At 37.1% G+C, this 15,980-nt stretch overlaps 1 protein-coding gene across 1 annotated transcript in view; it reads right to left on the bottom strand.

Annotated features, from left to right (window-relative positions):
- The window catches only part of COL24A1 (collagen type XXIV alpha 1 chain), a gene marked incomplete at both ends in the record, with an annotated part of 371,273 nt that overhangs the window by 55,063 nt on the left and 300,230 nt on the right, over positions 1–15,980 (bottom strand). Inside the window, 2 exons of the mRNA XM_080801684.1 lie at positions 10,852–10,959; positions 12,099–12,152. Of these exons, the coding sequence (XP_080657810.1) occupies positions 10,852–10,959; positions 12,099–12,152 (162 nt within the window). The remainder of the gene's footprint in view (positions 1–10,851; positions 10,960–12,098; positions 12,153–15,980) is intronic.

The raw sequence follows: 15,980 nt of genomic DNA, 5'->3' as shown, positions 1-15,980 counted from the left end.
AAAAGTAATGCTTTGCTTCCTTTATTCCAAGCAACTAAAAACACTTCTGTTCAAGTAAGAATTTCTCATTTTATTTGGTTTACTAAATATATCCCCCCTAGGAAAGAATTGGCTGTTAAAAAATGTGGGATAATAATTATTAGGTGATTATATGCAAGGCTATATTATATAAAAATAATGTAGCATTCATAACATTTTCCTTCAGTGCCAGTCAAAAGTAATGTGGCCAAACGTTGGAAATAAGATTTATGAATGAGCTGCACACTAAAGTCGGGGGGCGACTTTAGTTTTGAATCTCTAAAAATACTAAGGCTTATGGAACTTGGAGCGGGGTTGAGACTTCACAGGGCAGCGGAGACAAGTCAGGTCTGCTTGACTTATGTCTATTCCCGAGAGCGTACAAAACTAAGTCTTGTTCGGCCTTAATGAATACAGGCATTTCAACATTCTTATTACCTCACAGAAATTATTTATACATTTCCATTAGAACAACTGGTAGTTTATCAGTCTTGCAAAATGGACAGTGCAAATGTCACTCTACTATTGGGCAACATTAATGTATCTTATGAAATCTCCTTCACTCAGATCTTCACCTATAATCACAGGACTGACAGGGACTGAAAAAGGATATTTCATTTATACTTTGGATCTTAGACATGTCCAGGCTCACGCTACTATGAAGAAATAAATGTCCCTCTTTTATTTCAAAAGTAACAAATCTATACCCATACTCTCTTACTTGACCCTCGGATAATCCTGTGAACATGCCAGTTCTTTCCTAACCGCAGGTTTTTCCATTTTGGTTCCTTCACAGAGTGTGTTTGTTCCTCATTCTTTATAGACCCGGCTACAGCCTCACTATACCCATGTACGACCTCCTCCAGGAGGCCTGCACTGTCTATTCCATCTATAATCTATCTTCCACATGCTCTATCTCAAAACCCTATTTCTTTCTTCCACAAGTTGAATTACCTGATTTCTTTATATACGGACTACTAACCAATTACTGAGCTGATTCATAGTACATTATGAATTCTTTTTTTTTTTTTTTTTTTAAGGTCAAAAATAGTCAAATGTCAGGACGCCTGGGTGGCTCAGTTGGTTAAGCATCTGCGTTCAGCTCAGGTCACGATCCCAGAGTTCTGGGATCTAGTTCCGCATGGGGCTCCCTGCTCAGGGAGAGAGTCTGCTTCTCCCTCTGCCTGACGCTTCCCCTGCATGTGCGTGCGCTCTCTCTCTCTCTCTCTCTCTGACAAATAAATAAAGAAAATCTTTTTTAAAAAATGGCCAAATGTCGGACATTTCTTGCTGTTCCATGTATGTTTCATGGAGGCAGTTGTTTGTCTGTCTTGTTTAGTGCTATATTTTCCAACTCCTAGCTCATAATAAGCACTGAACAAATACATGTTGAATGAATGAACGTTAGCTTAACCATGAGTATCTATTATTATGGGAAGATGTTAATAGCAATAAGGGCATGTAGTCTGCTAAACATGTCACATCCAAACCATATGAGGTAGGTGTTATTACATTCCTGTTATAGATGATAAGCCTAAGACGTTAAGTAGCTGACACATCTTAATTTTATTCAGGGCTCCAAAGTCACAGTTATTATGCAAAGACCATTCATTCTTCAAATATTTATTGAGCTTCTCCTTCTTTTTTAGATTTTATTTATTTATTTGAGAGAGAGAGAGTGAGAGAGAGAGCATGAGTTGGGGGGAGGGAGAGGGATAAGCAGACTCCCCACCGAGCAAGGAGCCCAATGTGGGGCTTGATCCTAGGACCCCTGAATCATTACCCTGGAATCATGACCCCAACCAAAGGTAGACACTTAAGCGACTAAGCCACCCAGGCACCCCTATTGAGCTTCTTTTATCGCCCTGAGGCTGCTGAGTGCTAGGGCTACAAAGATGAATAAAACACAATCCCGAATCTACATGAGTTTGCCATCTTTTGTCACAGGAAGACATGAAGATATGGAATCAGCAGCCACATGATCTGAGCTCTGATGGAACCCGTGTATACACGTTCAGAGCAGAGTTGCTTAACTCTGACTGGAGAGTTCAAGGAAGAGTGTCTGAAGGAGGTAACCGTTCAATTACATCCTGAAAGAGCAAGAAATTATCCATCCTAAAGTTAGAGAGAAAGATGGAAGAGCTTTCCAAGCAGAAGGTATAAATGACATGTACAAAGGCATGAAAGTAAGGAAAATATACAGAATTTGGGGGGAATATCTAAGTAATTAAGCATAGCTGAATGGGTATAGCATAGTGATTAAGAACACAGGTTCTGAATCTAGATTGGCTGATTTCGAATTCTGGCTCTATTGTTTGTTGTCTATATGATCTCAGGCAAGTTGCTTAGACTCGGAGAGCCAAGTCTCACCTTCATTTTCTGTACCCTAGAGATAATAGCTATACCTACTTCATGTTTTTTTTTTTTTTAAATTGTTGTTGGTTTTTTTTTTTTGTGGGGATTAAATAGCTTCATACAAATTCAGCACTTTGAATAATTCCTGGCACATAGTAAGCATTTAATAATTGTTAGCTGTCATTATGACTGAAATGCATAGCAAATGTGAGGATAAAGGTAGAATAGAAGACTGAAATGTAAACAGAAGCCAGATCATGAAGATCAACATTACACAAAGAGTATGAACTTCATTGGATTGGGAGTCACTGAAGATTCAACTAGGAAAGTTACATCCTTCAGCAAATCTTTCATTTTGTTGCTAATAAGCAGCCAAACGGGCTGTGTTTTGTCTGTTCTGGAAGAGTTCCTAATGAGCAGTAAATGGGCCAAAACAAGTAGCAGGGGGGGAGAGGGAGAAAGTAGTAATCAGGATAAGCCATAACTGGAAATCACCCTTTTAATAATCAAGAGTTGACAGGATCTGCTGAATGTAAATCTGGCAAACACAAGTGTGTTTCTTTCTCCAAAATACCATGGGGAAAGAAATGTATCTTCTCAGAAACAGAAGTTTCTTTGGTGTGACTAGCTCACAGGCTAGAGAGTGCCACAGATGGGTGGCAGACCTGCTGGTGTCCCTAACAGAGGCTTCCATGGTGGTCTTGCTACTCTGTGCTAGGACTGTGAGTGGGCTGATGAAGTGTGTTTTTCCTTCATATACTGGACACAATCCACAGTGGAAAACTCAAGCCTTCCGATGTTCTTTCAGGACAAGCATCTCATTTCCTATAACACTTAAGCCTGTGTTCACCTGACAAAGTGCAAAGTCAAGATTGAAAAGCCTTGATTTGTCTTAAGTCAAGATGGGAGGTTTGTTTCTTTCCCTCTCTTCCAATAACCAATTTTATTAGTTGTAGCAATAAAAAATAAGAAGACTAGTAAGCCTTCATTTTGGTGACAAATAGATTTATGATCTTTGCAGGGAAAAGTTGTTTTCCTTTTTCATAAATGATTGAGGCACTACAGAAGTCCAAAATGATGAAAACAGCAATGGCAGACTCATTTACTGCAGATGTGCTAAGTTGACTAGTCTCAAAACACTCATTTATACAGAAGGAAATTCACATAGGCAACTGTGAGCCTCTCCAATACTGTCCTTCAGTTATAGTCACATGACTTTGAAAAAACACTGAAACTGTGGACTGAATATGCCAAGAATTCTTTAACTCCTTGGCCACATCAAAAAAAGAAAGAACATTGTTTAGGAAAATCGGGCAGTTGCATAATGCTAGAAATCCCAGAATAAATATTTTTCTTAGTGGAAAAATCCAGCAGTCTTTAAAGGTAAGCCAAGAAACACCACGGTGCCATGATTTAAAAAAATAAAATAAAAACTTAAAAAAAAAAAAGACCAATAGAAAGATGTCCTTATCTGTTGTTGAAAATATTCCAGGGAATATGCTAGTATTTAGAGACTGTGTTACTTTCTCTTAACTAGTTTTTCCATTGCCATAGTAAGTTTCAGAAATAATTAGAAATTACCAGTTAGCCATTGTTATCTAATGTCACTGACCAGACTAATTCCTTATAAAGCATCACCACTTTAATTTCATATCATATTTCTACAGGAAACAGAAACATTTGTAGAAAATATTTCCATATTCATAAATACCAATAGCATGTGTAAACTTTAGGGTTAAAAAGGGGAAAGGAAAAGTTATTATTTTTTTATTTTGATGGATACAAAACACTTCAATATTTATGACATCCTGATATTCAAAGTATGCATGTGAAATTTTTCTAACTTATTCTTTGAAAATGCTAAAAGTAGGAGATGATGAATTATGATCTGATACCAAATTGCCTACCAATGGGAATAGCAGATACCATTCTTCATACTTCATGGCTCAGGGTGATATACTGCAGCAATATTCAATGTTATTGTAATTCATTTCAATTCCTTTCATCACAAAATTCCATGAGATTCTTATACTAGCCCTATATAAAGGGACATCTAGCTCAGAAGCTGTTTTTTAAAAATGACGGCCCAGTTAGAAGTAGAATAGCTTCCGAAGTGGAACTAGAATGTACATGTTTTATTGTCTGACTAATTCATACTCAGATTCTCCTTTCTCTTTATTATGTCTTCAGCCTCTCTGTCTCTACTAGGTCCACCTAGCTTTTAAATGTGCTCAAGGTTCTCTCACTTCAAAATAACTTCTACTTTAATTTCAGTTTCATCTCTAGTTATTGTCCTACTTTCTCCTTCAGAGCCAAATTTCTCCACTGAATTGCCTGAATATCTGATTTCTTTACTGTCCACGCTCCTCAAGCACTGCGATCCTATTTCTGCCCCTACTAATCAAATCAAATGGCTATTTGCTGAAGTTACCGATGAATTCCATATTCTAAAATATAATGGCATAATTTTATCTTTTTGAGATTTTGGTACTAGTCAGGGTCCTTATTCGCAAACACCAGAAACCAATTCTGGAAAATTTTAACAGAAAATTTACTGAAAAGGTACTGAATAGCTCCTAAAATCACAGGTAAATCCAGAAAGCCAGGTTTGGAAAATACACAGAATTGAAGGAAGTTTAGGCAGCCAGAATTTGGACACTGCAGTGTGTATCACCGTAGCTGCTGGACATGGACTCCTGTCACCCCTGGAAACTGAGTACTACTGATGTTACTGCCACTGCCACTAGAACAGAATCTCTATTGTCCCGGCTTCTGCATATTACAGACTCCCCAGCCAAAGGTCTTGGTGAACATAATGATTGTTTGGGCCTATATCATTGGCTATGTCCTTGTTTCAAGGAGGAACTGGAAGATGAGAGTCTAGCATTTGACTTCTGTAGAAAGGGGCCTCCTACTGGGGTGCCTCAGTGGCTCAGTGGGTTAAGCATCTGGCTTTTGATTTTGGCTCAGGTCATGATCTCAGCATTGTGGGATCAAGCCCTACATCGGGCTCCGTGTTCAGCAGGGAGCCTGCTCAAAGATTCTCTATCTCTCTTCCTCTTCCTCTGCCCCTCCCCCACTCTCACTAAAATAAATCTTTAAAAAGAAAAAGGAAGAAAAGTGGCCTCCCTCACCAAGATCAAACAGAGAGTAAACACAAACATTTATAAACCTAAAAATGAGGTAAGATGCTGAATAACCAAAAAAATAAAATTAATAAAACACATGTCCAACACAATCTCTCAGGATTATTATAGTTGATGACTTACTCCTTGAAATATTTTTTGCTAAGTTCCCATGACATTATATTCTTTTTCTCCTATCTATTATGATCACTCCCTCTTGGTCACCTTTGTAGTCTCCTCTTCCACCTTTAACTGACTTCTAAATGATGGCATTCCCCATAGCTTGGTACTGGACCTTCTTTCCATTGTTTACTTAATATTCGTGTTTTTCTTCATTTGTTCCCCAAATCTATTCACTGCTCCTTCTCTATCTTGCTATTTGTTCTAGGAATTTGACCTTTATGGACTGCATCACCTGGGTTCTCTTGTCCTCTCTTGACTTTCAGTTGAGGTTGGCCAATGGGATACACTTCACTAGGATATTAGAGGAGGGAGGCGTACTACATTTACTTCTCCCATTTCCTTCTGGCCTTGACGTTCTGTCAGTGGCTGGGTTACTTTCAGCTCTACATCCTGTGAGGTACCCCTCTTCCAATAGCTCCGGCTCTCAACTGGAGTCTCAACTTGACATTATTTCTTTCCTTTAACCTTTCAGGTCTAAGGGCAGTAAACACTTCCTACTGCTGACAGTCTCTGGATTCTCCCAATATCCCTTATTGACTGCCCCTGTCAACATTTTTGTAAATATTATCTTCAATATTCAGAAGTAGAGTATTTCGTCTACTTTTTAACATGACCAATTAAGTACATTTGTATACGCCGATGACTGTCATATTTATATCTGACCTCCTCTCTGAGCTGTATGCCAGCATATTTAACTGCCTACTTAACATCTCCACCTGGATCTTATAACCTTGCCTATAAAATTTGGGTCTCTTTCAGTGTTTGCTTTTTTTAGTGATGGGTATTACGATGCATTGAATTAGAGTTAGAAACTCGCACAAGTTAGAAATCTGGAAGTTATGCTTGACATCCCTCTCTTTCCCTTACCTCCCATAATCAAATATCAAAGCTACCTCCTAAATACTACTAAATCCACCCACTTCTTTCCATTTCCACTTCACTAATCTAGTCCAAACCATGGACATGTGTAGCCTGGAATACTGCAATACATAGTCTAATAGTCTCCTGCATCTCTCTTGCTCCTTTCAATTCATTTTCCATAATGAAGCCAGAGGGACTCCCCTAAAAATGTAAAATGGGATAAAGTCCCTCAATAGGGTCCTACTGTCTTCAGCTAATATTCAATATCCTTAAGATGTCCTTCAACACACACGGTGATGTGGTTCCTGTATACCTGAATAGTATTTAGCTTATTTGCTACATCTTGCTCATTGAACTTTAGTCACAATTGCTCTTGTTTTGGTTCTTCAAACATACTAGGCTCTTCCTAGCTTCTTATATGCAGTTGTTTCTGCATAGAATGTTTCTTTCTGGCTTTCTTCACCCACAATAATCATTCCTAATTTATTAACTCTTACTTATTGTTCAGTGTTACCTCTCCTTCCCTACCCCCTCATATCAAGCCACTTTACTGAGGTGTCATTAACATAAAGTAAATTGCAAAATACATAATTTGATAAGTCAGCATAAGGGATTTCACATGTTTGTGTAATCACACAATCATCACAATCAAAATACCATATCATCATCATAATCAAGATCATCACAATCATCATCACAATCAAGATAACATATCTGCTCCCTCCCCCCAAAAGTCTTACCCTGTCCCTTTGTAAGCCCTCATTCTCATACCTTCCTATATGCACTCCATCCAGGATATTCCTGATTTGCTTTCTGTCACTACAGATTAGTTTGCAATTTCTAGAATTTTATATAAGTAGAATCATACAGTATGGGCTTGTTTTGGTCTTATTATTTTTTTTCCCCCTAGGACCCTAAAAATGTGAAGCACTCATACTCATTTGATGTCTTAAGATTGGTTTTTCAGTTTTAACCAGAGCAAGTGCAGAACTGCATTCTAGATAGGAAATTACACGTGACAAAGAAAGGCATGGCTTATCTTCAAAACCTTATGGATAAAAGCTGTGATTCTGTTACAGGGGGTTACCAGAGGGTCCATACAGCATCTCTACCAGCCACAGATTCCTCTGTTATTATTGGTTACTATCGTTGCTCAGTCATAATGTACAAATAACAAGGTGGCTTACATAGCATCCTGAATCCGCTAGAATTTTCAGTCTTTCCCTGACCCCTAGTCCCCTGCCAGGATACCCGAAATATCCTGGGTTTGGAATAGCCAAACCCAACTAAATAAGGGTGATAATAGCAACACTAATGGGGAAGACTGTTTTACCACTGACGTTGTTTAGAATTGCCAGTATACAATGATGAAAAAAGTGTTATTGTTGCTTTAAAAATTCACTAACGACAATATATTCCCTTTCTGCTTGCACTAGGAGTGGGCTCTCTCCCATCTACCTCCCCTTCGTATATCACTATGAACTAGGGGATATTTGATCAACTGAATCATAAAATTGGATGGGCAGCAGCAACATTCTCCTCCTAAATGAAAAGGGGATATATTACGACTGGGCACTACCACCAGGTCCAGAGAGAGCAAACAAAATATGTAAGCAGTGCAACTAAGATTTCCATGATACCTGCTCAACTGCTTTACCTCTGTTCCTTCAGCCTAGAGAATGCCCTTTACCAGTATGGTGGAAGGAAAGCTCAGATCTGATTTGTAGACAGATCAGCATTGAATGTCACCACCTGTTAGAAGTGGATGGCTGCTGCATTAAAGCCTGAAAGATATCAGTAAAGGGAAATCCTCCCAGTGGGCAAAATTTGGGGCAAGCCACATATATGGGCAATCCCTATATCCATGTCTGGTTATTTGCAACCAAACAGCCCTAGTTGGTACTCTAGAATCCTAACTGCCTTTTGGAATAGCCCTGGGTGTGCAAATAGCTTCAAAATCTGGCTTTAAGTGCCTTGCATTCTTGTCTGTTCCATGTAGAATCAGTGACTTGACATCCTGCATTATCTTTCACCCATACAGCCAATAAAAACAGCGCGGTAGATTCTAGCAATAAGGCTCAGAGTGGCCTCAAATTAAATCAGGATCTTATTTATGGTGATTATTTCTTGTATTGGCCTTCTCTTAGTCATTAACTTATGGTCCTTTAAGCATGATATCACTATTGAAGAAGGGTGTAGAGTTGTTAGAAAATGTCTATTTTTTTGGCTAGAACCTAGCAGCAGGTAACAGTCACTTGACACATTGCTGTTTTCATGCCTAGAAAACAATTCATATTTTAGAAACATAAATCAATGTTTTCATTCCATGGAATTTTCAGTCCTTTCTGGGAAAATTCAGGTGTCACATATCCCCCCCCCCAAAAAAAGAAAGTTGTTTGTCACATAAACCATTAAGTAAACAGATATAAAACACAATTGATAACTTTGACCTGTCATTAATGTCTGATGATTACCTAATATACTGAATTATCTGAAATTCTTATTAAACACATCCTGGTGTCTATTATCCATATCCAGAATGAGTATCTGAATTAATAGTATTAGCCAGACAAGAAATGATTCCCTCTTCCCAATAATTAAATAAATCTCTTTCCTATTAGTAGTATTTACAGCTCATTTTTTATACCATCCATCCACACATGTACCACCTCCATGATCAAACTTGCGTTCAGCAGCAAGAAATATGATATGTTTTGAAATCTGGTTTTCTTTGTTTTCAACTCTCAAAATCTTACCTAAAGCAGTAAGGTAAGATTTACTGTAACATTTCCCAGTAAAACTTAATCCACAAAAAGACTCTCAGGCCAATTCGATATGCTCTATTGTTTTAAAAATCCCCAACCTCATTAAAAAAAAATATTTTATTTATTCCTTTGACAGAGAGAGAGTGAAAGCACAAGTAGGAAGAATGCAGGCAGAGGGAGAGGGAGAAGCAGGCTCCCGGCAGAGGAGAGGGTCCCTGAAGGGCTGCATCCCAGGACCTATGGCAGATGCTTAACCGACTGAGCCACTCAGGAGCCCCCACCCCCTCAATCTCATTTTAGGACTAGTATATGGTGAGTCTGGAGAGCAGCATGAGAATGACGGTCCAGGGCATAAACACCCTTAAAGACTGAGATCTCAAATGAAAGAAAATCCTCTTTCAACCAGACTGTTGTTAATGGCAGACAGAAGTCTATAAAATATCTATTTTAATTAAAAACATCAGATTGCTATCAAAGTTTTCTAGGTCTTAACCTGTTGCTCTGATGTTCTGACATATTGCCTCCCAAACAAATAGAAACCATGTTTAAAGTCCTTTTTAGATAGAATCTGAAAATTCTTTTTCACCTCTTCAGATGGAATCTGGCTGTGTTACTTCTGAAATAATGAAATTGGCTAGCTCATAGTTTCTTAATTTAATTAATTGACTAAGTAATTAGCTATTTCAAAGGGGGACGTGTCATCATAGTGAAAGAAGAATATTAGTTTGGGTTTGGGCTTAGGTTTAGTATCATGCTACATTTAAATAAACAAGTAGGATTGATTTAGTATTTAACAGAAGAAAAACAGGTCCATAGAAAACCACATCCAAATAGCAGAAATGTAAGAGTAAATATTACAGGGTTCTTGAAAGTACATGGTTTATTATTCTAATATTTCAAGTGAAAACACCAAGTTAGATAAAAAAAAAATCTGGATTATGAGGACATTAGGGAAGGAAAGAGGAGAAATGGCTAAATGAAGACAAAATGTGATTTTTAAATTTCTGATCAAATAAATAAGATAAAGATTTGCATAAAAATCAGGGAGAAGCTATATTATTGCATCACCACTTGATGAACACAAAAAATAGTCACACAATTTTTATAACATACTGAGGCTGTAAAGTAAAGGGAAAATTAATTTTGGCAGAATTTCCACTGAGTTACTGCCAACCCTTAAATGTGCCAAAGGTGGCTCAAGATATTTGATGAACCCAGGACACAGCCACGTTGTATAGTCTCTAAAATTTTGCTTTGTTATGGTTCTTATTTACAAGCTTTTATATGTGCAAAAATGTCATGTATTATTTATTATAAGAGTCGTTGGATATGAAATATCCAAGAGAATATACTCACACATTCCCTGAAGATCATAAACACAATTCCAAAACAACTTTGTTGTTGGCTACAACAACAAGCTTTGTTGTTGGCCAGTGGTTGGCTAATCTGAACCAGTATCAAAACTAAGAAAGCCAAAATATATATGGTCTACCCAAGAGATGTGTATAAATAAGGAAAAGTAAAAAGAGATTCATTCTACTCACAGGAAGTCCCTGTTTTCCTGGTAGCCCAACTTTTCCAGAGTTTCCTGAAATGCCATCGGCTCCATGGTATCCTTGCATGCCTTTTGGCCCAGGTAGGCCAGGAAGACCCTTGGTAATAAAAAATTACATGGATTATAGAGAGATGCTGTACAAATGTTTAAATGACAAATACCTTTATATTTGGGAGAGGGGTGTTTACATTTTTAATACCCTGCCCTAGGATAAATTTTCCTGTTTCCTGAATTCCCTTTTGTATTCAACAGATCAGCTACCTGTCTTTAAATCCCTAAAGAGAAATGCCAAGTTAATGAAAAATTACTGTATAAGCTTTTCAGTTTCAGTGTAATTCTCTCATATTTTTCATTGTCCTGGCCTCTGCTCTATCCAGCTATGGAGAAAAGTAAGCTATATGCACCTGTCAATTTATGATACAACAGTATTTTACCATCTGCAAAATCTTATACCCTGTTACTTTCTCAGGAATTGTATTATGTATTATGTATTATGGTTCTTTTCGTTGCCACTCTGAACTACATAATTATATGACTGCATAAAGGTCTGAACATTTTGTTTCTACTCTTGGGCAAGTGGATTTCATCTGTATGAATCTCTGATCTGTATGTGCTTTTAATTTATGTTCATTTTCTTTTCTTTTTTTGAACCAACAGAGGCCACCCAAAGTAGGCATCCAGCCCTTGGCTATGGAAGGCCAGCAGGAAGTAAGTCTTTGCTAATAAGCCAGTCAACACATATTTGGTTGGCCAGAGGAAACTGATGGCTAAGGTAAAATTAATCTTTGTTCTGTGATGAAATGATTTAAAACATTTTCTTCTAAGACTTTCTGTTGTGTTTGCCAGGAAACTGAAAGGATGTGTCCTTCAATTACAATCCAGCTCATGCTTTTTATTCATGCTTGAGGATCTCTGACCTTTGTCACTAATCATTTAGTCATATTTCAAGTTCCCTGTTTTCAGTCATGATCAGAGAGCAGGATAGGTCCACAGAGAGAGCTCCATAACACCGGAAAATAGCATCCTTCAACTGCAGAGACTTATACTTAAATAGCAAGCCTGGTTTTGAGCTAACGGTCATATTTTGTTCCCTCTGTGTTCCAGCTTGGGCTTAAATATTTTTTGAAGACAAGCTGATTTATCCAACACTTGTCATAATTGGCCCCAAACTTTTCTGCTTGCTGAAGCTGCCAATTCTATTTAGAAAAACAAAGATGAAAAGGGCCTGCTACTTACAGGAATCCCAGGTTTCCCAGAAGGACCAGGAGCTCCTTTTTTCCCCCTAGGACCCTAAAAATGTGAAGCACAATTGTCACTTAATTTTAATAAACTTCACTAAGCTGAAGGCATAGAAAAGAACCCTGAGCCTGGGATGCTGCAGCCAGTCCTGCCACTGGCTAGCTGTACACCACTGAGATTGCCTGGGAGTCATTTTCTTTATCTGAAAACAAGATAATTTGACCAGATAATCTATGAATTTCCACCTAGGTCCAAATCCTAGGATTTAAGAATTTAAATCTTGGCTCTAAAAGGGAACTGAGGGGCGCCTGGGTGGCTCAGTGGGTTAAAGCCTCTGCCTTCAGCTCAAGTCATGATCCCAGGGTCTGGGATCGAGCCCCACATCGGGCTCTCTTCTCCGTGGAGAGCCTGCTCTCTCCTCTCTCTCTGCCTGTCTCTCTGCCTACTTGTGATCTCTGTCTGTCAAACAAATAAATAAAATCTTAAAAAAAAAAAAGGGAACTGAATATTATCTGATAAATGTTCACATTTTCAGATAGGGCCTTTGTCTTCCCATTGAATGTGGCTAAGTGGTTTACTAATTTCGTAAACATTTATTGACTATTTTGTATGTGCTGGGGATGCAAAGGCAAAGTTACTGATCCCAAGACACTCACAATGTCGTAAGAGACATGAACCAATAGCCTAAAATGTGCTTATCTGGAAGCAGAGAGAAGAACATACTTGTGAATCAAAGAAAAGATATTTATTTCCCACGGAACTCTTTGTTTTTCCATGTGTGAGATGTTTTAAATCATAATTGATTCAGCAGTCACTGGTCTGCCAGGATAGTTAGGAACTTTGCCCTTTGAGAATCATGCCATTATTCTGATGATATCCTAAAATTATTTTAAAAAGAAAATTGTGGAAAAGAGTGACCTAGTTCACAAATAAGAAAAAGAAGCATATTGTCATTACCAGACACATTTCTCAGAAGTCACTGAAAGTTCTCACAAACAGAACAATTCCACCAAAATGGGATGTTAGGTTATTCAAATTTAAAGGTAAATCGTGCCAAAGATTCACGTTGACACCAATAACAAAGTAAATAATTTCATAACATATTACATCCTCTGAAAATGATCTTAACATTTCAAGAAGAAATAGTACATGCAGCCATAGGAAAAAAAGGACATTTTCTGTAAGAAATAAAAATCCAACTTTGTTGGAATTTGATAATGGGGAGATATATGCAATAAGAGTTCTACCTCCAGCTTGGAAAACTAATTTACTTGCATTAAAAATTCACTAATGTAAAGTCCTTCTAAGGGTAAGGAAACCAGGAAAAGAAACAGTAGATGATCTGACTTAGCTAAAGAAGATGCAATTCCTAGAATTATTTGACCTCTAAAATATAATATATCTTTTAGAACAAAATAAGGAAGTAAAATAAATAAGATTTTAAATATTGAAAAAATTGTTATTTCAGTTATCTCTAATAGCACTTATTAAATAGTATATGAACTGTGATAATATTCAGATATACTAACAGGAGTGTTTTTTTACTTTACAGTATTTGTTTTTCAGGCAAAGTGATAGATCTGTTCTAGATTTTAGGTTTTCAAAGTAGACTATTCCTTAGTTTATGAATTTCAAAATAGTCCTCTAAAACTCATGGTGGAGTAACAATTTGAGGATATAATATTTTGGGAAGAATATATTTTTAAATGCAAAAGCCTGATTTTTAAATATTTAAAGTCTATATTTGATTATCAAAAACCAAGTTGACAAAGAATTCAAGTCATACATTTTGCCATAAAGAACAGACTTAGAATTATAATAGTGTAAGAGAAAATTTTTCCTATTTAAGGGGATATAAATATCTTCAAATTGGAGAAATGTAAGAAGAGAAGTAGAAGAGAAGCAAGATTGCTCCGCTCTGATGGGAATCTCTGAGACAGGCCCTTCACACCTCACTCTGTCCTCCTATCCTGGGGTGGGTAGAAGGAATGATACCCTCAGAGAAGTGTGGGGATTTGAGCACGGAGACAATGGCTAGGGAGACTAAAGTCTTCATTTTGAAGTCCACATAAATTGCACTGAGGGTCAGCAATAGAGTAGAAATTTCTGCATGAGGTGTGTAGGCCGGTGGGCTTGAGAAAGTCTGAGTTCCCCAAGCACCTAGCATGGTATAGGAATTAGCAGAATGTATTTCCACAGGGCCAAGAATAGAGCATATAGCCCTTAAGGACCTATGTAAGGAGACTTTGTACCTTTTCTATACTCAGAAAATAGCTATACATGTCAGCATGGGTTGAAGAGCTTCTTCTGCAAGGAAGGGTCAAGGTAGATGTCAGCATGGTGGGATGATGGCAACTGGGGACCTACATGGATGATGAGCATTTCAGTGTATACTAGGGTGGACAGATGACTAAAGACCACCTTCTTTAGTCTTTAGTCTTTAGTCTAAAGACCACCTCACCTTCTATTCCTCTTCCCCACCACAGCTACCCAGAATGTAACTATAAACTTGACAAGGGAGTGAATAGGAAAACTCTAAATCAAATGTAGGATATTTGTGTGGCTGGAGTTAAAGGCACTCAATTGATTAGATTTCCACCAATTAGGTTTCCTTTTTTTTTTTTTTTTTTGTCTCCAACCTATTAGGTTTCTACCACCAGGCAAGCTGGGCACTCAGGACAGATGTTAAGTTCTATTATAAAGAACACACACACAAAAGTTATATTTTTAGTATACCTGATTTTATGTCTTATGGTTCAAACATACTACACATATAAGTAAGGGTTTTACTTCGAATGTTTGTATAACAAAATAAAAACAAAGAGATTCATATATCATCACAGACTGATTACATTTTTGGATCATCATTATGTTAGGGATTATTTCAGAAAAGTTAAATGTTGTGTACTGAAATCTACATGTATGGGTCTATTATTACGAAAATCAGAATGTTATTCAGACTTGAATGGGCATCAGGAAGCAGCTCCCTACAGAATAACATGAAAGGGAAAGTATGACTACGAAAATTACTTTTAAACTATATTTTGCTACTTGTAATAGGACACTGTGGCAAAATCTGTCTATTCAAGACAAAAAGTATTTACCAAACAAAACTATAGTCTGCTGTTTTGAGATGTTCAATTCAGGAAAGAGTTCTTTATTACAATTATTATGATCATACTCAAAGGAAGTAGGCCAGCTAGAAAAAACATAGTCTTACAATTGAGATTCTAAATGTATAAAGATCAACAAAGTGTAGAACATTGATATTTTAAAAAAATTGTACATTAAAAAAAATCTCAAAGTGGAATTGTTGGCTTATAAGTAAATTAAGAGCCAAACATTACTAAACATTAATCCTATACAGAGCTGGTCTATTTCAATAGGAAATTATAGATTTGGGCCAAAGACAAAGAAAGTATTTTGTCGTACAATGTGTTGGTACATGACTGAGTTGCTATCTTACGAAGGAAAAAAAGTCACTCTTTAACCAATCCCCAGAATTCAAACATAGTATTCTAATGATACTTTTAAACTTAACTTATTCATATTATTTTATTTAAATATTAAGTACCCCATAAATGAACAAACAGACTTTTCTGTTCTCATAATAGGAAAGGCAAATGAACTTTACATGTAGTCTTTAGAGTGAGCATAAAATTGTGCTTTCTCTTTTGTTTGGCTAGTTTTGAAAAACAGAATGGCCCATTTGAAATTAAATCCACTTAAAACAGCTTTCCGTTCATGGAGATTGTACCAGTTTATAGGCTCCTAGAGAAGGTAGCCTAATTCTTTTGATAAAAGACATTTTAAAATGTGTCATTATAGTCCAAACCTTGTTTGTTTTTTATTTAAGTGAAACTGAAAAACAGTTACCTT

The sequence above is a fragment of the Martes martes genome, assembly GCF_963455335.1.
Source record: "Martes martes genome assembly, chromosome: 4".
NCBI lineage: Eukaryota > Metazoa > Chordata > Mammalia > Carnivora > Mustelidae > Martes > Martes martes.
This window is presented reverse-complemented; position numbering and strand designations above follow the sequence as displayed.